Source organism: Vulpes vulpes, chromosome 5 (genome assembly GCF_048418805.1).
Source record: "Vulpes vulpes isolate BD-2025 chromosome 5, VulVul3, whole genome shotgun sequence".
NCBI classification, from domain to species: domain Eukaryota; kingdom Metazoa; phylum Chordata; class Mammalia; order Carnivora; family Canidae; genus Vulpes; species Vulpes vulpes.
In genome coordinates this window covers 138,032,503-138,057,232 of record NC_132784.1, presented here as the reverse complement: position 1 = coordinate 138,057,232, position 24,730 = coordinate 138,032,503, and the positions used below count along the sequence as shown (strand labels likewise).

The 24,730-nt window shown below is 55.6% G+C and overlaps 1 protein-coding gene across 9 annotated transcripts in view; it reads right to left on the bottom strand.

Annotated features, from left to right (window-relative positions):
* COBL (cordon-bleu WH2 repeat protein) overlaps positions 1–21,399 on the bottom strand; it is a 247,739-nt gene extending 226,340 nt beyond the window's left edge. For 4 of the 9 annotated variants that reach the window (XM_072760091.1, XM_072760095.1, XM_072760094.1 and 1 more), the window contains exon 1: positions 21,196–21,398. In XM_072760091.1, the coding sequence (XP_072616192.1) occupies positions 21,196–21,236 (41 nt within the window). In that variant the 5' untranslated portion in view covers positions 21,237–21,398. Of the gene's footprint in view, positions 1–21,195 lie in introns of all 9 variants that reach the window. The other 5 variants (XM_072760097.1, XM_072760098.1, XM_072760099.1 and 2 more) reach the window with 3 other exon arrangements.
* Between the last annotated feature and the right edge of the window lie 3,331 nt (positions 21,400–24,730).

Sequence of the window (24,730 nt, the reverse complement as noted above, 5' to 3'; positions counted from 1 at the left end):
TTTAATTAAATGCAAACAAAGACAGGGTCCCGTGAGCGCGTGGCCTCGCACGTCGTCAGGACCTGGGCGGACAGGAACCTCCAGGCACCCGGCCCAGCGAACGCGGCGCCCCGGTGACAAGAAGGGACGCGACACACTCTCGGGGGCATCCGATCACACTCCTCTCGACTGTCAGTGCCGTGCACTTTCCGTAGGTCTGGACGGACGACGTGTCCAAAAACCGCCACCGAAGCTGGAGGATGCACAGGACAACCTGGTCTCGACTTTCACTGGCCTGAGAAGTGTCCAGTCCTGACAAGTCTCTCAGGTGGCTGCACTTTTCCACACGTCTTGACTCTCCTTTTTGAGCATTAGGAGGGGAAAAAAAAAAAAAAAAACGTGGCACAAGCCTCGACCTATTTACGTGAGCTAATCTTGGTGCGGTATTTACAGCTCGGCGCCGTCTGTCGGGAGCGTAAACGAGGCCCTGCGGCCGGGCGGCTGGACGGGAAGGCTGGACGGAAAGGCCGTTCATAAAAGTAAACCTGACCCCCCGCAGCCCCACCCTGCAGGAGGGCCAACCGCACCCTTTTCTCGGGGCGTTGGGGGGGCACTTCCTGCACGTCTCTTCTGCTGCACGTGTCACAGTTCCCGCTCCGAGATCCGTCCGTTTCCATACCGTGGGTCTGTAAGCTCAGGGACAAATGACCCGCACCCAAGACCGCAGCACGTGGATGAATTTTAACTAATCCTTATTTTAAAAAAAGAAGGAATCTTGTGATACAAGATTCCATCAAAATCCTAGAGGAGAACACAGGCAACACCCTTTTTGAACTCGGCCACAGTAACTTCTTGCAAGATACATCCACGAAGGCAAAAGAAACAAAAGCAAAAATGAACTATTGGGACTTCATCCAGATAAGAAGCTTTTGCACAGCAAAGGATACAGTCGACAAAACCAAAAGACAACCTACAGGATGGGAGAAGGTATTAGCAAATGACGTATCAGATAAAGGGCTAGTTTCCAAGATCTATAAAGAACTTATTAAACTCAACACCAAAGAAACAAACAATCCAATCATGAAACGGGCAGGAGACATGAGGAGAAATCTCACAGAGGAAGACATGGACATGGCCAACATGCACATGAGAAAATGCTCCGCATCACTTGCCATCAGGGAAATACAAATCCAAACCACAATGAGATCCCACCTCACACCAGTGAGAATGGGGAACATTAACAAGGCAGGAAACCACAAATGTTGGAGAGGATGTGGGGAAAGGGAACCCTCCTGCACTGTTGGTGGGAATGTGACCTGGTGCAGCCACTCTGGAAAACTGTGTGGAGGTTCCGCAAAGAGTTAAAAATAGACCCGCCCTACGACCCAGCAATTGCACTGCTGGGGATTTACCCCAAAGATTCAGATGCAATGAAACGCCGGGACACCTGCACCCCGATGTTTCTAGCAGCAATGGCCACAATAGCCAAACTGTGGAAGGAGCCTCGGTGTCCATCGACAGATGATGGATAGAGAAGCTGTGGTTTATGTATACAATGGAATATTCCTCAGCCATTAGAAACGACAAATACCCACCATTTGCTTCGACGTGGATGGACCTGGAGGGTATTATGCTGAGTGAAGTAAGTCAATCGGAGAAGGACAAACATTATATGTTCTCATTCATTTGGGGAATATAAATAATAGTGAAAGGGAATATAAGGGAAGGGAGAAGAAATGTTGGGAAATATCAGGAAGGGAGACAGAACATAGAGACTCCTAACTCTGGGAAACGAACTAGGGGTGGTGGAAGGGGAGGAGGGCGGGGGGTGGGGGTGACTGGGTGATGGGCACTGAGGGGGGCACTTGACGGGATGAGCACTGGGTGTTATTCTGTAAGTTGGCAAATTGAACACCAATAAAAAATAAATTTATTATTAAAAAAATAAAATAAAATAAAATAAATTAAAAAAGAAGAATCACAGCCTAGCACATGCCTACATTCTACACTAACGCTGCATCAGTAAAAATGGATTGTGTCGCTTTTAAACAACCATAACGTGGAGAGAAATGTGACAAGGATTTTGCGTACAGTCACACGTACGATCCTAATTCGAAGTGTATCCAAAGACCCTGGAAGGCGTTTGATTAAATGAGGACGGCCAAAAAAAAAAAAAAAAAAAAAAAGAACAATGAGGACATCCCAAAATTAGAAATTGATTTTGGCTTTCCTTTAGTTTCTGTGTGCGTGTTTTACCAGTGCATTATTTTACATGACATCAAACCTTCCGCGTCTTTTTCTGGATCAACAATTTATTTTCAGACAAATAATCCTGTGGGGAAACTGTTACACAAACTGTTGCACGTGTAATCCGTGCAAGCGATTCCACAGAGCGGCGTCTGTTTCGCGGTGGAGGCTCGTGCAGGCTCTACAACCGCTTCGGTGTTGGTGGTTGCTCACTTGTAGGGGCTGAGTCTGGGCCTGGCCGTCTTTTTTCCAGAGCAACCCGGCTACACCACGTGAAGTGTGTAAAACACACACAGAAGGGCCTCCGAAGCGGAGATTTTTGTAACACAGAACAATTGTGTGCTACGTGAACACTTCTTTCAGGCTAAACAGAGCTCCCTGCCTGGCCTTCATGAGAGCTGGGACAGTATTTTTGTTCAAATTCACGTAAGGCCCTCGGTGAGTGGATGAGCAAGTGAATGGATCATCGTCCGCTAGGAGGGGACACCGGAGTCACCCGGGAGTTCCTGCACCGCTCACCACTGGATCCCGTCCACGACGGCAGAATTAGAACCTCTCAAGGGAGAACCTGAAGCCTCCCTTCATTCAACCCCCCCCCCCCCCCAGGAGAAGCCACAAATAAACGGAAAGATATTCCGTGTTCGACGACTAGAAGAATTAACACTGATGACACGTCCACACGGGGTGCTGGGTGGCTCGGTCAGGGAGGCGTCTGCCTTCGGCTCAGGTCATGATCTCAGGGTGCTGGGATCGAGTCCTGCATCGGGCTCCCTACTCCGTGGGGACTCTGCTTCTCCCTGTGCCCCCCACCCCGCTTGTGTGCTCTCTCACTCTCTCTCATGTGGTCTTTCTCTCTCTCAAATAAATAAATAAATAAAATCTTTTTTTTTTTAAGATTGTATTTATTTATTCATGGGAGACACACAGAGAGAGAGAGAGAGAGAGAGAGAGAGAGAGTCAGAGACACAGGCAGAGGGAGAAGCAGGCTCCATGCAGGGAGCCGGACGTGGGACTCGATCCCGGGACTCCAGGTCACACCCTGAGCCGAAGGCAGGTGCTAAACCGCTGAGCCACCTGGGCTGCCCAATAAATATAACTTTTTAAAAAAAATGTCCATACTACCCAAAGATTCAATGAGATCCCTACCAAAACTCTGACAGCATTTTCAAAGCAGTCGGACACAGAGCACTGGCTTACAGTCACGGGGACTGCACCGAGCCCCCCGCCTGCCGAGGCTGACTCCGTACCCGGCTGAATGATCAGAACACACGGGGTCCAAGCGGGGCGGTTGGGGGTGAGCAAGGACCCCGAGGTCCTACCAAGTCAGCCAGGGCCAGCGGCTGGGGGCTGTCACAAAGTCAGACACGTGGCCACCTTCCAGGAACTGAGCCTGTTGTGTTTTCTCCTTTTTGGCGACGCTCAGTTTTTAGCATTTTGAGGACCTTTATATAAGAACAGTGCATAGAAGGAGAAAGAAAGACTGCCACGTGCGGTCCAGCTCCGTGCAAAAGCCAGGCCTTGTCGCAGGGCCGCCTGCGGGGGGTGTGGTTCTGGGAGCCCTTCCAGAGCCCCTCAACAGTGTGGGCTTTATTTTTTTTTAAGATTTATTTATTTATTTATTCGTGATAGACAAAGAGAGAGAGAGAGGCAGAGACACAGGAGGAGGGAGAAGCAGGCTCCATGCAGGGAGCCCAACGTGGGACTCCATCCCGGGTCTCCAGGATCACGCCCTGGGCCGAAGGCAGGCGCCAAACCGCTGCGCCACCCAGGGATCCCCGAGAGTGTGGGCTTTTAACAGCCGTCACGAGCAGTTTAACCAAGTTGCTTTGGCAAAAGGCAGTCAAGCCCGGAGTGCCCCGTGGGTAGTTTCAAAATACGGGCACACGTGTTTTACGCTGGTTCCCTCAGAAAGCAGGAGCCTCGCCGCCCCCCGCGACAGCGGGCTCGACTTGGTGGCGTGCTCTAAGGAAGGCGGTGGGACGCTAGCGACAGCGTGCGGTCCCCAAGGCTCGGGCATAAAGGCACTGCGGCTTCCTCGAATTCCTTCTCGAAGTCCTGGCTCGACCGGAAGCTGGCTGCCACGTGAAGAGGAGGTCCGTGGAGCAAAGAACTGGGGTGTCCTGCCAAAAATGAGCAAAAATGGAAAGAGCCAGCTTCTAGGCACTGTGGAAGGCCGGCTGCCACCTCAGGGCACGGCCTGCGTCACAGGCGCCCGGAAGAGCCAGCCCCGCTCCAAGCTCCAAGTTTGGGGTCACCTGTTTTCAGCGATAGGCGACTGCTCCGGCCACGGTCTTCACCCGGGTCAGCTTTGGGATCAGGCCGCGCTGCCCTCCCGCAAGCACAGGCCGACACCCCTGAGCGCTGGGCTCTGTGCGGGCGGGGGGTGCCGTGCACGGCCGAGGCCTCTGCATCAGCCTTCAGGGGTTCACGGGCCCATCCTCCGTCCGAAGAGCGGGGAAAGCACGGCCTGCCCTGCAGGCTCACAAGATGCAGATGCTGGTGCCCTGAAAGCTGCCCGCCGGGGCACCGGTTAAGTCACCCTTAAGTAGACCCCATCCCTTCACGCACCGCAGCGTCGGCCTAACTCACCAGGCGTCACAGGGACCGCCTGTGCCAAGCAGGACGGAGCAGCCGCGCAGCAGCTGTGACTCTACCATTCAAAGCCACAGCCAAGGGGCACCCGGGGGGCTCAGAGGTTGAGTCTCGCCTGTGGCTCAGGGCGTGACCCCGAGGCCCCGGGATCGAGTCCCACATCGGGCCCCTGCAGGGTGCCTGCTTCTCCCTCTGCCTGTGTCTCTGCCTCTCTCTGTGTCTCTCATGAATAAATAAAATCTTAAAAATAAATAAATAAATAAAACCACAGACAAGCCTGGAGCAGCCTCTTTTGAGCTGACTACAGAAGACACCAGGCTCTGGGGACAGACCCACCTGTCCAGGATGGCGCTCCTGTGGCGGCAGTAACTCCTTTGTCGTGGCTCTTCCCTCCCCACCCCTGCTCTGCCAAAGGCTCTCCAGCCACCACCCCTGCTGCCCCACCCAGGCTGCCTGACAACGCAGACTTGTAGGATAAAGGGAGCAGCACCACCCAAATGATGCTCCCTGAGCCGCAGCAGTCGAGGCCAGGAAAGCCGAGCAGGAAGGTGTTGCTGGTGGGCATCTAGAGCCTTCCTGTCCTGCTCTGAGGCCAGAGAGGAGCCTTCAGCACTCCCCCCGCCCCGAAATGAGCAGACAACCTCCAAGGTCCACATACCCGTGTGCCTCTACTCCTCTCAGGGCACTGGGCACTGAGAAGACCATGAGGCACTCAGTGAGCTGCTGGCAGGTGTCCCCGCAGCCATACCCCACACCTGAATGACTGGGAGCTACAGAGCTGCCTGTCAAGAAACTACTATATTCCAAAGACTTCTGCAAATCTCCAGCTCCAATGGTGCCACGGAACGGAAATGAAGGAAATCAGCGGAGACGACAGAAATTCAGATTTCACGTATCTTCTCCTGCCTGTCTCTTTCTTCCTCGAGTTTCACACTGGCTACGGGGTTAATAATCCCAAGCACCTGGGCCTAGGTTCCAGTGGGGACTGAACACCTCAGGCCATGTGCCTGGGCTCTACCGATGGTGCTACGACGGCGCTAGAGCAGCAAGAGGCTGGTAGTCCTGCTCAGAAAAGGACAGAACATACCAGCAATTGAAGGGACACAAGAAGGGCCATGGCATTGCTTTCTGGCTACAGGTGTGGGGTCTGTAACCTGAGCAAGTTGGTTACCTCTCTGGGATTCAGGGTCCTCATCCCCAAATGGTGACAATCACGGTACCTACATACAGATCTACTGAGGGGAGTAAATGACACAACGCACAGGCCCTCCCACCCCAGAGCTGTCTATACTCTGTTCAACCACATTACATCTCAGACTGGGCACCTGGATGTCACAGCCACGTCCGCTTGCTTTAAGAGCTTCTGGTCAGCTATCCCAGCCACATACTTAGCTCACTGTGGACAGGTCCACAGACTATACTTTGAGTAGCCCTGGCCCCCAGGCCCACTGCAAACACAGACTCCAGATCCTTGACCCCCAAAACCCAATTCATTGCTTTTTTTTCCTTACTTTATTATTACAAGTGTTAATGCTTGCCTTTGATTTTGGACTCAAATCATGGTTATTAAAGTGCAGAGGGTTGTCATTCCTGGTGAGGATACCCTGAGGGTTGGTGCTGGACGTGTCCCATGGTGAGTGAGACAATGTGCACTTGGCAGGCCCGGGCCTGAATCCCTGCACCCTACATCCTGCTGCCAATACCTGATGCAGGAATCCGGCTGAGGCTCACTGCCTCCTAAATTAATGGCCTTCACATCAGAAGTGCTGGAAGTAAAGTGAAGAATAAACTAGGAGCTGGGCCCTACCCTGAGCTCTACCCCATCTCCATGAATGCCTACTGTTCTCCAACAAAATCTGTACTTCCCTAAGGACCTGACTTTGCTCCCACTGCTCATGTCTCCTAGAAAACCCTCCGCATGTCTCAGACTTCAACCTAGAACTATCTTCAGGGCCCACAGCGACCTCTCTACAAAAATGTGAAGAGTAGTACATGGAGGGGTTAAGAGCTGTGCTGGGTTAACCATGTCACCTTGCTGACCCTGGTCTCACCGAGTAACCTCTCCGTGTACCACGTTCCTCATTTACAAATGGAAGAAACAGTGGCACACACTTCCTAGACTGCTGTAAGGATTACACCAGGTGACACATACAAGCACTTTAAATAGTGCTTGGTGAGCACTCAATGACACGGGCTGTGGTTGCTGTGCGGGAACGGAGCAGGAGATGGGACCCACGCTACCCACATCCTCACAGAGCTGTCCACGGCTCTCTCGAGGAGGCCCTGACCGGGGGCTTCCCCCGAGCTTCCTTGGCCTGGTGTGTCAAACATGCTATGTCCATCTCTCCTCCACCAGATTTAAGCACCTAGAGGATAGGAGTCCTGCTTGATTATCTCCTCACCCACCTCACATTTAGTATGAGTAAGTGAATGACCGTCTTCCACGTTACCCCCTTCCCTTCCACCCAGCCTGCACCATCCTATCCCTACAGGTCACAGGCCTCCCCTAGTTACCCAAGTTTAGAGCCTCACCACTCTGTGACCTGTGGCTCCCACGGCTGCAGAGACAGCATCCCTAACACTGTCCCTTCCTTTCCCCTCACACTGGTGGAGGCAAGGACAGGGCCTGGGCCACTAATGCTGGCTGTCCCTGCTGGTCCCCGGCCGGTCCCCCTTCTTCTCTGGGTCTCTCACATTCTAGCTTCAGTCTAGCTGTCTATGAAGACACTCTGTCCACGAGGATGGCACTTTTCTGCTAAAAACTGATCCCCTAGTTTTTCGGGATAAAGTCCAGGCTCCCAGGCCCGGTGCTTCACTCTTGGCACCATATCGGACATCTAAACATGTGCCGTCCCTCAATCTCCCCTGTCAGCCAGCTGGAGGTCTGTCCACCTGTCGGTTGGTCCCATACTGGTGAGAAGGGGCCTGAGGCTTCCCTCCATCCTCACGCTTCTTCCACTTGCGGTGGTCCCCTCCTGTAGATGTCAGTCTCCGTGTCCCTATCTAGACGTTGTATCCAAGTGTCAACCCCAGCTCAAAACCTGACAAGCTTTTCCTCACCTCCCCTCAGAGACGTCCCCTGCTCTACCGTCAGGACCTGGAAGATTTCCCTTTTGGTTGGTTTTAAGTGGTCTTCTATGTCTCGGCTTCTCCTGGTCCCGCTATGAATCCTCCCCATGCTAGCAGGTGCCTATAACATAATCGTGGACTATCTCCCTGGCTAACAAGGGTGAAGATCCGGCCTCACTCCAGCATAACCTACGAGGTGGGGCCCTATAAACAGAGCAAGGGTGCCATCGCTTCTCAGATGCTCACGTGGAGGGGAAATTCCACGCTGAGACTCCACTGCTGCGGTAAAGGGAGAAGACCATCCATTCATTTTCTGAAGAGTCACAATTCTGGTGATAATAGTGCTTTCACTACGTGGGAACTTGCCCTGCGTTCGCCGTCACCCTGGTGATGAACTAGTACCACCATTTTACACGACACAGGGCACAAAGCACGACTGCTGGAGGGCGTCGAGACATCCTCGCCACCTCCACCAGGCAGTGGTGGTGACGCATTTTGTGGCGTGAGCCCGTGCACGGGCTCGGTCTTCCCAAAGCGACGCTGCCTCCGTGGCAATGCTCCCTGGCAGAGCTGCATTCCCTGAACTGAGCTCCTGTTGACATCACTGCAGGAGGGCCCTGAACTCTGGAAATCAGAAAATCCAAGCTACGTCATCAAGTGAAGATTTCCTAAGCGTCGTTACAAAGTTGATAGGTCAGACCCCAGTTTTGGGTCTGTGCGTCTACGCTCCCCTGCATGGAGCAGAGGTGTAGAAAGATTTCCTGCCCTTTTATAAAATCTGGATGTAGGTCCGACATGGACTTTCTGGAAAGCCCATCATCCCAATCCAGCGACACGGTCAGGATGCACACGTGCGGTAGCGGGTGGGAGGTGGTGGGTGGGACGCCGAGCCTCCTGGGCTGAAGGAGCAGCAGAAACGGAAGCAGGCCCAGCCTCTCCGTCGTCGTCACTTTCCTTTAGCGAGAGAGTAGTCATTTTAAGAGGCGGTTTGTCAAAGCAACAAATACCTACCGAGCGCCCACGCGTATCGACCGAGTTAACGTGCTTGGGGGTGGAGGACTGATGGAGCTCCACGGTCCTTCATACGACAAACACAAACTCATCAGATTTGAGGCTGTCGCCGACCTGACTTGGCCAGGCCACGTGGACGTGTCCTCTGAGGGCCCTGTTTGGCCCAGCGCTCCTCCCCTGGTGCCTCCCCAGTGCATCCGCAGACCTGCCGGGCTCTGTACCTAATACCCAAACACATGCTGTAAGGAAATCATGCTAAGCTGGGATTGTGCTGAGTCTCGCCCGCAGGGCGGCTGGTGGAGCACGCGTGACACACTCTGTCCAGCACAGAACTCCAACGCTCACTTTGTACCCTCTGCAGGGGGTGACGGGCATCGTGCGGTGACGTTGGACACAGCCTGGGCTCAGAACAAAGTCCTCTCCAAAAACCCCTCGCTGGTCCAACAGTCTGAGACCAAAAAATCCAGTTGCAGGTTGTTGCACGCACCTTCACCTCAGTCGGGAGGGGATCGAGGGATGCAGAGGTCGGAGCTGCACGTGGCCTACGGTGGCCTGAAGGCCTCCTCTTCCACCGCCATTCCTTTTTTTTTTTTTTTTTAATTTACTTATGTATTTGAGAGAGATCACGTGTGTGCATGGTGGAGGGGCAGAAAGAGAGAATCTCAAGCTGATTCCCTGCTAGGCACAGAGCCCAACACGGGGCTCGATCTCATGACCCTAAGATCACAACCTGAGCAGAAACCAAGAATCAGGAGGCTCCACGGACTGAGCCACCCATGGGCCCCGCCTGCCATTCTTTACACCAACATCCTCACCATAGAGTGACCAGGAAGCTGTAAACTGTCCTCGTGCATGACCCCCCCAGCCCCGTGATGCTGGACCCTCATGCGGAGCACGTGGTGGCCTCTACTTCACTTTGACGACAGACCGAGGGGCACAAGTGAAACTTGGTGGCTTTTTTCCCCACTGACATGACACTTCTGCATGGATAAAATGAAGGCAGGTAAAATAAAGGCAGATAAAAGAACGCCCATGAATATTTAGCATCATCAAAAGGCCGCCCTGTTACAGTGGAAATGTTCCAGAAGCGAAGCGAGCGCCACCATCCCCACGCCCGTGGGTGCAATCCCGAAGCCAGTCCCATTTAAAGACGGGTCAGTCGCCGCTTCCCAGCAACCCTGACAGTTAAACCCCGACCCCGACATACGAATCCCGTATAATTTTAAACACACAGCACGAGAGGTAAACAGCAGGAAAACATTTCAAACATGTAATTTCACTGTGGGGTTCCCACCCAGCCGCCTGGACTCGTGAGCAAGGCTTCCCACAGGCCCACGGAGACAGTGGCTCCATTTCTAAGAGTCAGAGGTAAGTCACGGGGGGCGGGATGGGGGGGGCTGTGCACGGGTTAAGTAAGGCGTCGTCAGGAGGGATCCATTCTTTTTGTGAGAGAGACACAGATTTTAAGTTTCAAAAATATAAGAAGAAAATAGATGGAGGGATGTTGGGCTTGCGAAGGCCTTGGGCGAGCGAAGAACGTATGGACGTGGGGCCTTCCAGACGCTCCGTTAGCCCCCAGCTGGGTCCCAGGTGGGCATTTCATACACTCCACCTGGTGATGGTGGCCATCACGTCCCCTCCAAGATCCCCCCCAATTGCCACGCAGGGGTCTCTCCTTCCTGCAGTCCCGTCCCTGCTGGGGGATCACCCCTCAGACGCCCCCGTGCAAGGAGCCCAGTCACCCACAGGACCCGAGGACCCAGGATGCTGAAAGAGCGCCCTGCTCACGGTGACGCCTACAGCCCGGACCGAGGCCTGGTGAGCGCGGCCCACGAGCAAACAGCCAGCAAAGGTGCACGTTGGGCCTGCGCAGCCCCGACTCTGAAGGAGGCTGAGCAGAACCCCACGCTTCGTTAGGTTACGAGCAAAACACGCAGTGAGCTGAGTCAACCTCCAGGACAAAAGGGAAGGCCCTGGAGCTTCGGTGAATTCCTAAAGCCGGGATCAAGGTAGACCACCCAACCGCGAGGGAACGGGCGCCCGCACCCACGTAACACAATAAATCACAAACACGCCGCACCCACCACACCCCACGCAGCTCGGCCAAAACCCCCAAATCCCATCCAAGACTCTTAGGGGCGATGCATCCAGAGCTGCATTCAACTGTGACAGCCAAATGGGTGACGCCAGGAGCCGCCTGCATGGGGAAGAAGCCAGGTGGGCAGGAGCCCGCGTGACAACCGCACCCGTGAACTATCATCGCTGCCGACTCTGGAGAGCCCGGAGTTGGGGGGGGTCCAACCTCCCGGGGCCCGGCAGGCGAGGACCCTCCGGCCGGCCGGGAAGTGCCACCTCCGTCACAGCTGACGACGCGCTGAAATAAGGCAAGTGGCTGTGCGGCGCGTCTTCGTTTCTCCCTTTTAGAGAAACGCGTAACCCAATTCCGCGTTCCAGAAACGGGAAACACTCCGGCAAGTTAGAAGCGACACTGATGACTAAGGGAGGGCTGTGCCAACTGAAGTCTTCCTCAACTTAGATCAGTCCAGTGTCCAGACTTGCTTTTGCGACCCCGAGACCGTGGGAAATGGGGTGCGCTGACCTCACGGAGGACACGTCCTTCAACTGGGGGCCTCATGACAGCCGCGGCCGCCTGAGACGTGGCCACGGGGACCGGACAGGGAAAGGCCGACCTCCCGGCCTCCCGAGCCTTCAAAGGCGACGGGGCTGGCCGGGCCGGGGCCACGCGGCTCCTTCCTCGCGGGCGCCCCGAGGACGCCGTCCACCTGTCCGGTGCAAGAAGTGCCTTGTGCGCAGAGGGAGAGAAAGATTCCAGTCCGCCCCGAGCCGAGTGTCCGCGATCGCGGCGGGAAGTCGGGGGCCCTGGGCCACCCCGCTCCCCCGGGGTCTCCTTCCAACCTGACGGCTGGTCTGAACACCGGTGGATCGTGCTCGTAAGCAACGGGGCTCCAGGCAGCAAGGCCGTACTGGAGTCCAGAAGGTAGCCACGTGAACAAAAGCGTGCACTCCTGCTGCATTATCACTCCCACCCGAGCTATTTTTACACTCGACGCTCAAAACATGAGGCTTGAAAAACCTGCCAGGATCGGATTTGGGAATCTGCTGCTCGGCCAAGTGCTGCAAGTGAGTTTAAACTTGACGCTGGCCTCCACACACACGCACACACGCACACGTGCACACACACACGCACACATACCTACATGAATGCACACGCACACGTGCCCACACCCACACACGAGTACATGCACAAGTGCACACGCCCACAATCACACATGAGTACATACACAAGCACACACACACCTACGCTCACACATGCACACTCACATACACACATACATGCACGCACAGGATTACATACACAAGTGCACACACATGATTACATGCACACACACATGCACACACACATACCCACCACACACACAGGATTACATACACAAGTGCACACTCACAGTTACATGCACATACACATGCACACACAGGACTATACACACAAGTGCACACAGACACACACACATGCACACACATGCACACACAGCATTACATACACAAGTGCACACTCACAGTTACATGCACATACACACGCACACACAGCATTACATACACAAGTGCACACACCCCCACACTCACGTGAATACACACACACAGATACACACATGTGCACACACACTGACCCATGCACAGCCTGTTTCCCCAGTGAGTCTCTGGACCTCCATCCGCTACTTAAGTATAAACCAGTCAAGCTCTTTCCAACCCCCCCAGTGCCTGGGCCAGAGGCGGGGAGCCCTGATTTTCCTGCCCGGGTCACCCCTAAGGCCGCGAGGTGGCCCATGCTCTGAAACCCTCCTACCCTTATAGGCTGGCAGCCGCTCTGCAAAAGAGGGCATGGCAAGAACCAAGACCTCAGAGAAAGCAGAAATGTGGTGGCCTGCGGCACTGCAAAGAGCCCCAGTCGACACCTGGCCCTGCGCATCCGAGTGCTTGGATGAGGTCAGGGCAGGCGCTGCCACCGTCTCTGTGCTCAGGGCAGCACGTGCAGGGACACAGCTGCCCATCGGGCCTGCATCAAGGAGACCCACAGCCACAGTACAGAGCCCTGCACCATTTTCTGTGCCTTATGCTCAGAGCAAATGAAGGACATGTTTCCCAGCACAGGCCAAGGAACTGCCAGGGGCACCCGTCTGAGAAGGCCTGGGGCCTCCCAGGATCCTGGAGGAAAGAGGACAGGCCTGGCCACCCACCCTGCCTGCCCACCTATGCCTGAGCTCCTCCCGGCCTGCACAGGGAGGTGAAGACAGGACTGGAAGCTCCCTGGCTCCTGTTCCCTCTTCCTCCAAGACTTTAAATGACCAGGTGACTGACACTGGGCCAACGGCCAGGATGTGGACAACCTAGAACCCTCATGCACTGCTGGTGGGGATGTGCAGCCGCTGCAGGTGACCGCATGGTGACTCTCCAAAAATGAAACAGAGTGCTGCCATTCGGTCCCTCAATCCCACCTCCGGCTGTGCACACAGAAGCAGCCAAAGCAGGGACTGGCCCCTGGGAGCCCAGGTACTCAGCAGCACCGGTCACAGCGGCCAAAAGGCAGAAGCCAAAGTGTCTACTAGTATCTGAAGCGATAAAGGTGTGGGAGACACACATTCTGGGGTATCGCTCGGCCTTAGAAAGCAAGGCCGTCCTGACACACACCGTGACATGATGAACGGCAAGGACACTGGGTGAGACAACCAGCCCCAAAAGGACACTGTGACCCCCCCCCCACGAGGTCCCTAAAGGAGTCACACTCTGGGCCACAGAAAGTAGGTGGTGGCAGCGGAAGGCTGGGGGGTGGGGGACAGGGGATGGGCGGTCAGGGTTCAACAATACAGAGCTTCAGTTTGGGAAGACAGAGTTCTGGGGCCGGGGGCTGCACAGCATGTGAACTGACTAAATGCCCCTGAACGGGACAAACGGTCAGCGCTACCTTATGGACAGTTTACTACAACCACCACCACCACCACCACCACCAGACGGGCCGGCGGAGAGGGGGAAGGGGAGTGTGTAACACTCAGGTCGGACCCTGACAGCACAGGGCAGGGCCTCCTTCCACGTCCCTCCCGGGGCCGGGCTGTGCCCCAGCCGGGGCAGAGCAACTAGATGCAAAGAAGCGGGTCCGCAATGACTTGGCCCCTCCTCTCAGGCTGTCCAGGCTGCTGCCACGGGACGCCAGACTGGGTGGCTTTTTTCTTTTAAGAATATGCATTTATTTATTCATTTATTCATGAGAGACGCAGACAGAGAGGCAGAGACAGGGGCAGAGGGAGGAGCAGGCTCCCTGCGGGGAGCCCGACGCGGGACTCGATCCCAGGACCCGGGGTCACACCTTGAGCCGAGTGCAGACGCTCACCCGCTGAGCCCCCGCAGGTGCCCCAAGACCGCGTGACCGTAAACTACAGAAGTTTGCTGCTCTGCATCCCGGAGGCTGGAAGCCCGCGGTCCGGGCCGCGCCCCTCTGGGCTGCGCGCATCTCGCGGGGTCCTCGCCGGGCCGGTCGTGAGGGCTCCCCTCCACGGCCCGAGCCCCGCTCCCCGGCACCACCCCTGGGAGCTTAGCATTTCGGCAAATTAATCCTGGGAGGACATGAGCCTCCGGACGGACACCAGCCCCGAAACCCCAAGGTGAACTTTGACCTCAGGGCGAGGGAAAGCCATCCGCCTCCCAGCCACCACCGACGGGCGTCCGCCACTTTATGCTCCTCCAAATAAGACACCCAACACCTCCCGGGTGTGCAAAGGGCAGGTCTGCACAGCTGGCAAGCCGGGTCGGCGGCCTATCGGCCTGGAATATTTCAGGGACAACTGATCCGCCTGCTGTCATATAGTCTGGCAAAAACAAGATTAAGTGGCAGTTTAAGAAAAAAGTTTATCTTTTTTTTTCAAGGAGGGATTTAGAACTTCTGGGAACACTTCGAATCATATGACTCTTGAGCTCACGTGAGTCTTGGGATCGTCTTATCCAGCACCTTCCACTGGCAGACGGGAGGGGAGGCAGGGCTCCCGCTGGCCACACTTGGCGCTTTACATTCAATTTCTTTTTTAAGATTTTATTTATTTATTCAGGCAGAGGGGGAAGCAGGCTCCATGTAGGGAGCCCGACAGGGGACTGGATCCCGGGTCTCCGGGATCATGCCCTGGGCCCAAAGCAGGCGCCAAACCGCTGAGCCACCCGGGCGTCCCATCAAATTAACAAAAATCAAAGAAAGTGGGAAAGTCAGTCTTTCATGTCAAATGCTGGGCTGTGGCCCAGACGCGGAGCATCGGGGTGCAGCTCATGAGCGCAGGGCCGAGGAGCATGCAGGAGCCACCCCGGGACCTAAGGGGGTGCACTCAACCTTGCAGGGCGATCCCAGGGCCCGAGGCTCCCTGTTCCCGGGCCAGCGTCCTCCCCGGCGAGCCTGCCTGTCGCTCAGTAGGAGAAAGTCCAACAGGGCTCCTGACCAGGCAGGGGCATCACGAATTAGGGCCGCCTGGCTGCGGAGGGCACAGGCATGTCCACGTGTGTCCTCAGGAGCAAGGACAGCTCGTTGTCCCGAAAGACAGTGTCCTCAAGACAATGTTCCCTCGCTGGGATCCTGGGCCACGGAGGGAGGAGGGCGGGGTGCGGTGGGGAGGGATCCATGAACCAGGACTCCTGACCTATCAGGCTCATTTTGGGGGATTTGCAACTGGTTTTTGTTTTTGTTTTTTTTTTTTGCAAAGGGACAAGGACTTCAATGATGACCTAAACCAATCCACGTCTCCCAAAAAGGCATTGCTTGCTTTAGTGGAGGTGGTGAATGAGTTTACAGAAGTGTCCGTGCAGAAGCATTTGCGGTCTGCACCTAAATGAAATGCATTTTAATGGTCACTTGAAAAGCTTTTTCTTTTTTTCCCCTTTTCTTTTTTTTTTTTTTTAATAGAAATATTTTTGGCTGTGGAATTCATCCTAATTGGACTTGATCTGTAGAAAGTATGGTCTTGGCAAGCAACAGCTCACCACCTAATTAGGGAAACCAGATGGAAGCCTGTGAAAAACCCCAGAGGCCGCGAAGTATCTCCCAGCTGGGGAGGTGAGCGGTCCCCAGAGGGGCTGCCGGGAAGCAGGGGGACCTCCGTACGCAGGCAGCGGGGAGCACAGACGCTGTTGGGAGATCCAGTGTCACTTTGTCCCACCGGAGTACACGGCAAAACCCAGTCTCAGATAAATACCGTCAGGTCTTGAAAACAAATGCCACCATCGGGTCTGGATAAAGCAAATGAAACCAAATAAAGTATACTCGGGAGAAAAGTGTAATACTAGCACCGGAAGAGACGGGTGCAAAATAGAGCCGTGTGGAAACACCAACGACAAGTGACAGGAGTCGACGCGGCCACCAACTCGAGCGCCGAAAGCCAGCAAGTGGCCCCGAACAAGAAACACTCTCCTGACGCTGTAAGATGAAAAAGCGAAGGTATGAAATGGGGGGGGGGGGGGGGGGGCTAACTTTAAGAATTTGCTTCAATAAATGGAAATCGTAAAACAGCAAAAAGACATCATCATCGTAAAACAGTAAAAAGGCGTCATCAGTATGTCAATGATGTAATTTGGTAATTTAAAAAATGTCAAGTAGAGAAAAAAGTACAAAGATGAAGAGATAGGGAAAATCTGTTGTGAAAGTACAAAGCATGTGAAAAAAACAAAAAACAAAAACGACACACACTGGGTAAAGTAAACCAACACACAAAAGCCACAGAACCTCTAATTGGGGACGCTTGGGTGGCTCAGGGGTTGAGCGCCTGCCTGCCTTTGGCTCAGGTCGTGATCCCGGGGTCTTGGGATCGAGTCCCGCAGGGAGCCTGCTTCTCCCTCTGCCTGTGTCTCTGCCTCTCCCTCTGTGTCTCTCATGAATAAATAAATAAAATGTGTGTTTTTTTTTTAAAGAACCCCCATTTAAATGTGGATGGAGAGAAATCAAAAGGCTGTAAGGAAATGTCACATCATAAATACACTGACTCTCAGCTACACGTTTTCACTTCAGTTCGAGCCTGAAGCACAACCACGTGTCTCTAGATTTGAAATCTGCACGACCTCGATCCGTAGGCGACTTTGGGATCAAATGCTTCTCACCGCTTAAAACTTCCGACCAATTACAAAATTGAGTTCAATGATTAATAACAAAGCACGAGAGTCCTAGAAAGCCGAACTCCTTATTAGGGGCTGTACACGTCGCCTGCAATCACTGTTGCCTTAATAATTACGGGAGCACCGTTGGGTGAAGTTAGGGCTTCACTTTTCAGGTCCCAGGCACTGGACCGCAGGCCTGCACGTGTGCGGGGCTGTCACCCTGGCGGTGCCTTGCCAGCGCTAACCGGCTCTGGCTGGCCAGGGAAAGGCCACGGGGGGAGCAGAGGAGGGGCAGCAGGCTGCAGGTCCCGGAGGCAGGACAGGGGCGACACTGCACAGATATCTGTGTGCCAAATTTAAACCATAACTTCGCTTCTTCGTCCTTACACAGCCAGAAACGTTAAAAGTGCCCTAGGGTCATTTGATATTGTCACCGGGGCACGTCCAACTCCTCGAACTTATTCAGAAAAATTACTAAGCACAAAAGAATAAGATTCCTAGGCCGACGCTCAAACCACACCTAACTTTTACACAGTCTTGAACTTCTCGCCACCCAAAAGGATAGCTCAGAGGTAACAACGTTTTTTTGTTTGTTTGTTTGTTTTTTTAGGTAACGACTTTTAAATGGGAAAAGTTCCATGTAACAAATACACATACTACCATTTTAAAGAATGTAAACATGTCAGCCCAAAGCCTAGAAGCCTTAAAAAAAAAAAAGCTAGAAACCTAAACTCCTTTCTTTTTACAGTGTACATGCCTTTATAGTTCATTAACATTTGTACACTTGTCAGAGTTAAAATGGAAGATGTCACTGTGACGGCCCATGATCACTCTCAAGATAGCAGCTCCTGTAACATTTTGTTGGGTGGTGACAGGACAGGAGAGGCTCAAATTATCCACTTCTATTAATTTAAAAAAAAAAATCATTGCTTGTTCTAGTAACTCGATTAAAGCCATACAAATTGTAGATGCAGAGAAATGACCATCGGCTATGCCTTCATGAAGCTCAGATTCTCATGAACTTGAGCTAATTTCCCTGATTTTAAATAAGGACAGTGCCTGAATGCAGCCACTGAGCAAATGCCCCAGCGGTTTTGACATTTTGTGCCACTGGAGACCATTCTATTCTATGGAACTATGTGTTTCCTCTGCAGGAAAAAAAAAAAAAAAATTAACCAGTCTCCTGCCAAATCCAAACACTCTGTCTCATTCATAAGAAGGTCCCCAGGGGGAAATTTAACCCTGTGTTCCATTCCCACCCACCAGGGGCATGGATCTCAAAAACGCTCCAACAGAGAAACTAAAAGTAAACAGATCAACTCGAAGTTTATCTTACATGGACTTACGCACAGTTAAAAACTCCACCCAAAGGAACTGTGTCTTCCCTTGCATTCCAGAATAATCTGTCAATTATTACACTGTAGCTGGGCTCTAAGATTCCTTAGAAGTCACATTGAGTTGACCTGTCAGTCTCTGCCTCTTTTCCTTAAAAGAATACTTTTCCCAGACAGGTTGGTCAAAAGCCCTCGTTTTAATGAAATTGCTGTCAAAAGCATCACGACGCCAATCCCAGGAGAAATGTATGCTTGGGAACTCAATGCAGAGAACTAAGAACTACCTATGCATGATTTAGGGGGATATACCACCTTCGCCCACTAACAGGTTGTCGGTTCAGCGATTCTCAGGAAGGGCTTCTGCAGACTTTGCTTTACACCATGAAATCTTACTTCTCTGCTCCCTGGCCAGCCCGTGTCTCCGCACCACCGGACGATAGCTTGCTCCCAATTTGATTCGATAGCCATCCCTTGCACCAGCAGAAAACAAATTTCCCCGGGACACATGGAAAGCACCGCCTTGTTCTGAAGCAACAGAAGAGCAGACCGGAGAAGGATCAGCACCGGTAAGGCCCCAAAGCCACAGATCTCACGTCTGTGTCTGTCCTCTCTGGTAGGCAAGCAACGGCCCTGAATTACAGAAAATATTCAAAAAGCCCAAGACCGTTTCTTTCCTCCAATTTCAACACACAGAATAGTTTTAAGAGTTTTCCTCCAAATGTAACACAGAATAGTTTTAATAATCGTGCAATTCCTATCTAGAAAACGTAGGCACGTTGCCGTTGCCGTTTTCGTGACGTCTCCTCGCTGGGGGTATGAAAACAAATGACAGATGACAAAACGCCTGGGAATAATAGAAGTTGAAAGCAACGTGTGTACATTCCCCGAGCAAAGGGCTGCAAGCAAGCAGGCTGGAGGGAAGCGACTGAATGTATGGGTGGCAACAACTGCGTGTGTCCTTGTAACGCCCACAGCCAAAGCCCTTGGTTTCTCCCGGGGAAGACTCAGATGGGAAGTCCCACGGGAGCCCGGAGAAGCCGTGGGGAGCACGGGGCTGAGCGTTTGCCTCTCGCTGCTGCTGGAGCACCAGGGCCTGGAGAGCCGGCCCAGGAGTCACGGGCCCAGGCCCAGGAGTCACCGTTTCAGCTCCACCACCAGGCTCCATCTCAAGGACTTTACAAATAATCTCTGAACCCAGTTCCGCTGGCCTCGTCAGTGCCCTCCCCTTCACGTTTCCTTCAAAGGAGGCGACAGCGACTTAAGGAGTCCCTCTCTCCTTAGTAGGCTTATTCAGCAGGCTCCCAAGGCGACAGACAAAAACACAATTCTGAGTCCTGCTCATTCTGGGATGCCCACTACCATGAAGAGGGATTTCCCGCATTTATTTTCTTTTTTGGGAAACGTGTTTGGGAATTACATAACCACTACTAAGTGCATAGCATAAAAAAAAAATTCGTTTTAACATTCCTCAGTTTCAGGATTATTTGATTTGCTAACCTGGCTCACTTTTTCCTGGCATTAAAGAGAGGTTTTGTTTTTTTTTTTTTAAGAGTGAGTTTGAAAATCTTATGCTGACCCGGGCCCCGGCAACAGAGCGGCCTACAGGCACCAGGGCAGAGTGAGTCAGTGGGACAGAAGTGCAAAGAGATTAGTTGTGCACAAAGCTGCCTCCTCTGAGACCAGTTGCCACAGCGGAAAGTGGGCCCCACTCGATAAGCAGGTGCAGGTCCCACCCGACTACTCATTCCATTTGCAAGACTCATAGCGCTTGCTGCAGGCCGGGGCGCTGGTCCGCGGCCACAGGGCCCCGCTACTGTCACCGGGACTCCCGGGCTGCCCGGGTCCTGTCGGAAGAGCCCGACGCTTCCCTTCTCCTGGGGAAGCTGGTCTGCGAGTTAAAGGGGAACCTGGCAGGTGATCCCCGCAGCCAGGTGCAGGAAGCAGACCCGCGGCCCCATGCACGCCCCACCTGGGCTGGGGAGCCGGGTCTGCACCCGGGGTCGGGTCGGGTCCAGGGCAAGCAGGCCGGGGAGGGGGGCGCAGATGCCCGGGAGCCCGGGGGAGGGGGGACGGCGCCGCGCACAGGGAGCCCCCCAGACCGCGGGTGCCCGGCGTCTGCGAGGTCCCGGGACCTGCTCGCGCCCGCGGGGAAGCGCGGGGCCCGCACTGCGGGGCCCGGAGAGCGGTGACCGCCGAGGCCCCCCCAGGTGGCCGAGCGAGGCCCCGGGCGACCCCCGCAGGTGGCCGAGGAGGTCCCGCCCGCGGGGACCCCATAAAGGGCGCGCGCACGAGGCCCCGCGCGCAAAGTGCCCCACAGTTACCCCGGCGACCGGCCGGCGCGCCAGGTGCACAGCCCCTCGGGCGGCCGGGGAGGGGCGCCCCGGATCCCCCGGCTTCCCCGGCTCCCCCTGCGCCCCCGGCTCCCCCCTGCTCCGCCTGAGTCCCCCGGCTCTCCCCTGCTCCCCCTGCGCCCCCCCTTCCCCCTGCTCCGCCTGCGCCCCCCGGCTCTCCCCTGCGCCCCCCTGCTCCCCCCTGCTCCCCTCTGCCCCCTGATCCCTCTGGCTGCCCTCTGCTCCCCTCTGCTCCCCTCTGCTCCCCTCTGCTCCCTCTGGCTCCCCCTGCTCCCCCCTGCTCCCTCCTGCTCCCCCCGCTCCCCCCTGCTCCCTCCGGCTTTCAGCGGCTCCCCCAGCTCCCCATGCGGCCCCCGGCGCCCCTCAGGTCCCCCCAGCGCTCCCCAGCTCCCCCCTGCTCCCCCCGGCCCTCCCCTGCTCCCCCCGGCTCCCCCCGCGCCCCCCGCGCAGCGCCCCGGGTCCCGGCCACTTACCCGAGCGGGGGCTTGGTCGCCGAGGCGCGCGGCGCGTCCATGGAGCGGGGCGGGGGGCGCGGGGCGGGGGGCGCGGGGGGCGCGGGCCCGGCCCGGCCGACTCAGGCGCTGGCCGCCGCCCTCATCGGCTGCTCCCGCGCTGACCCATCGTCCTCCCTCGCGGGCCGGCGGAGGACAGCGGCGGGCGCGGACGGAAGGGGCCGGGACGGCGGGGAGGGGCGGGGAGGGGCGGGCGGCGCGCGGGCGGGCGGGGGGCGGGGGCGCGGGGAGCCAGGTGCGCCGCACCCACCCACCGGAGCGCGCACCCACCCACCGAGCGCCGCACCCACCCACCGGAGCGCGCACCCACCCACCCGAGCGCCGCACCCACCCACCCGAGCGCCGCCCCGCGCCGCGGGGGCCCCGGGCAGGGCGGGGTCAGCGGGGTCAGCGGCTCCGGCCCGGGCGACCCCCCCCCCCAGCCCGCCCCGCCCCTCCCGGCCCGCGCGCCGGCGACCCAGGGCGCCCCCTCTGCGCGGCGGGGGTCCGGCCCGGGGAGGCGCTGACCTGGGGCGCCCTCGAGGGTGCCTCCGGGGCTCCCTGCCCGTGGGAAGCGGGGGGCACCCAGGGGCGCTGTGGGTGGGGGCGCCCAGCGGGGCGGACCCGGTGCGGGAGCCGCAGGGGCAGTGCACCCCGGGGCCCAGGCCAAGTGGCCCCCGCCCCCCGTGACCCCAGCTGCACCCCCACACTCCTCCTGACCCACCCCAAGCAGCAACAGGGGTGAGGATGAGTGGGAAAGTCTGACCCCAAAGGAGACGCACCTGCGATCCAGGCCTCCAGGGGGTGGGCGGTGCAGCAGGGCTCCCTCGGTGTCCAGCCTAGGGCCCAAGGCAGTCCTGGCCCCTACCGAGGCCTTGGCGGCCCTGCCCACCCGCAGCCCTGCTCCTTCCTCCGTGCTTGGCCCCGAGCTCCGTGCATGGCTCCTGGGCCTCCGGGGGGGTTCCCCAAATGCCTGAGCCCTTCCCCCCCCCCAAGGCCTCGGCCTGGGCTGCTCCCCACAGGACATCCCCTCCTGCCCAGCACCCCAGGCACCCTGCGCCCTGCACAGAACGGGAGCCTCCCCTGAGCCTTCTGTAGGCACTTAAATATGTTTGCATTTAAAAATAAAACGTTGTTTAGGAGTGTCCATATGAATTTTGTTTACATTTATATAAATACACGAATAAATATGGGTGTATGCGTCATGTATCAGTGGGAGCATAAACAGGTAAGGACACATCAGCTTCAGCATACAGCTTGCCTTTGTGCTTGTCCTCTGTGTGCTCCCCAAAATGTGATGTCAGTGAAGGCTGACCCCTTTGCCCCTTCTCTTGGTCGGCAACCCCCCGCCCCCTGCCCCCCACCCCACCCCTCCAGCCTCTGGAACAGGGCCTGGCAGGCAGGTGGAGTTGGCGCTCCATACATAGAGTGCCCTGAATGAATGAATCTGCTACTACTCCTTTGACCTCTTAAGTTTCTGGGTCAGATGATCCTCCCCAGGACCAGGAGCCCTCCACCCCTTGATCTGACCACCACATGGCAAAGGGCAACCTGCGGAAGGGCCAGAGCCCAGAGGTGGACCAGGGAGTGAGGGCCTAGACGGGGCTAAGGACCCCAGCAGGAAATCCAGCTCCTAGATGACTCATAGTCCGAGGGCCTGGCAAGGGCAGCAGGGGACACCGGGTGGGAGAACCTGAACCTGGAATCGGAGCTGTTGAAGTGTTCCTCAGCAAGACAGTTCATGCCTGAAGGAAATGAGGAGGAGGAGGAGGAGGAGGAGGAGGAGGAGGAGGAGGCCGTGTCCTGCCTCAGGGCTGAGGTTCAAGGCACTCTCCAGGGAAAAAGGAGGCCTGGGAGGACCTCAGGCCTCAACCACTGAATCCTGGAGACCACCATGCATCTCAGATCCCACAACCCCACAGGCACCACTGGTCAGGGATAAGGTGGGAGAACAGGTCTGGGGGTACAGTGAGGCAGAGGACAGAGTCAGACTTGCCCCTGGTGCAGGGCTGAGCTCCCAAGATCCTCAGCAGAGAGTCCAAACAGGCGGGGCCAGGCAATCCTAGGGGCCAGCTGTGGGCTCCCCACCCCCCAAAAGCAGAGCCTAGGAGGAAGGTGGGGAGGGATCTCTCCGTTGCACCACAAACCTCCCTTACTGGTGGGCAGCCGGGTAGATCCACCAGGGGAGAGGTATTTTCAAAATTGTGCAGTTCAACACATACTTTCAAGCCCCTGCCTTTGTGTGTGGTGTGGAGACCTTAGACTGCCGGGGCTGTTGCAGAGTCCTTGAGGATGACACGCTCTCCTGGGTGGCCTTACCCCTGACCTTTTAGAGCAAATGGCACAATCACCTAAGGCCATGTAAGGCCATGACTTTCCTTACTGCTTAGTCCTCGCACACTTTTAAGTTTCCTTGATCAAAACCCGCGTCTTTTCAGATACCGACTACTATGTCAGGTGTTGGAAATACCCAGGAATATGTTGACAAATGTTTTTAAATGGCTTAAAAAAAAAAAAAAAAAAAAAAGCCCTGATTTGTTGCATTGGCCAGTTTTTGTGATATAAATCAGCAGGTTTCCAGCGCCATCAAGAGCACCACATTAGGGCCAGGCTGCCTGGCTCCAGCCCCCTGCCCTGTGACCTGCCTTTGCCTCCTCACAGGCTCTTGCCCCTTTTGTGCGTGCACAGAGCGTGGCTGAGCGTCTTCCGCATCCCAGGGCACCAGCTAGGGCTCTGGGCTGCCCCCCTGGGCAGCTCCTGATCCAAGGAGCAGGTTGCTGAGAACCAGAGTGAGGGCCCTTTGGGGACATTGTTCCCTTGCTGTGAGCGCCTGCCCCTCCTTGGCTGCTCCCTCCCCTTCCAGACCTCACCAGTCCTCTCTGCGGGCCCACCTGGGACACAGCCTGTCTGCGCTCTGTGCCCCTTGTGCCAGTTCTATGGAACTGGCATCCTTATGAGAACCGGGAAGAGACCCAGAGCTCACTGACCCCCCCGTTACACCCTCGAGGTGGCTTTGGGTGAGAATTTAATATCTTTTTCTTAAAGTGGTGAGTGGTTTGAACAGGACTGATTTTATGTGAGTTCACCTGACAATGGGGACTCAGCGAAACACTCATAACAACGTGGCTTTTTTGGACTTAGGGTAATGTTTTCAAGCTCCTTCACTGTTACAGCCTGAGCCAGGATTAGATTTAATTTATTACGATTAATTAATTAATTAATTAATTTGAAAGAGAGAGAGAGAAGTGAGCATGAGCAGAGTGGAGGGGGAGAGAAAGAAGGCGAAGCAGATCCCCATGGAGCAGGGAGCCTGATTTGGGGCTCCATCCCAGCACCCCGAGATCATGACCTGCACCGAAGGCAGAGGCTCAACTGACTGAGCCACCCACGTGCCCCATAGTTAATCCCTTTTTATGGCCAAACCGTATCCCATGGATGGGCCACAATCTGTTTACACGGTCCTCCACTGATGAACATTTCAGTGTTTCCACTTTTTGCCTCTTATGAATAAAACGAC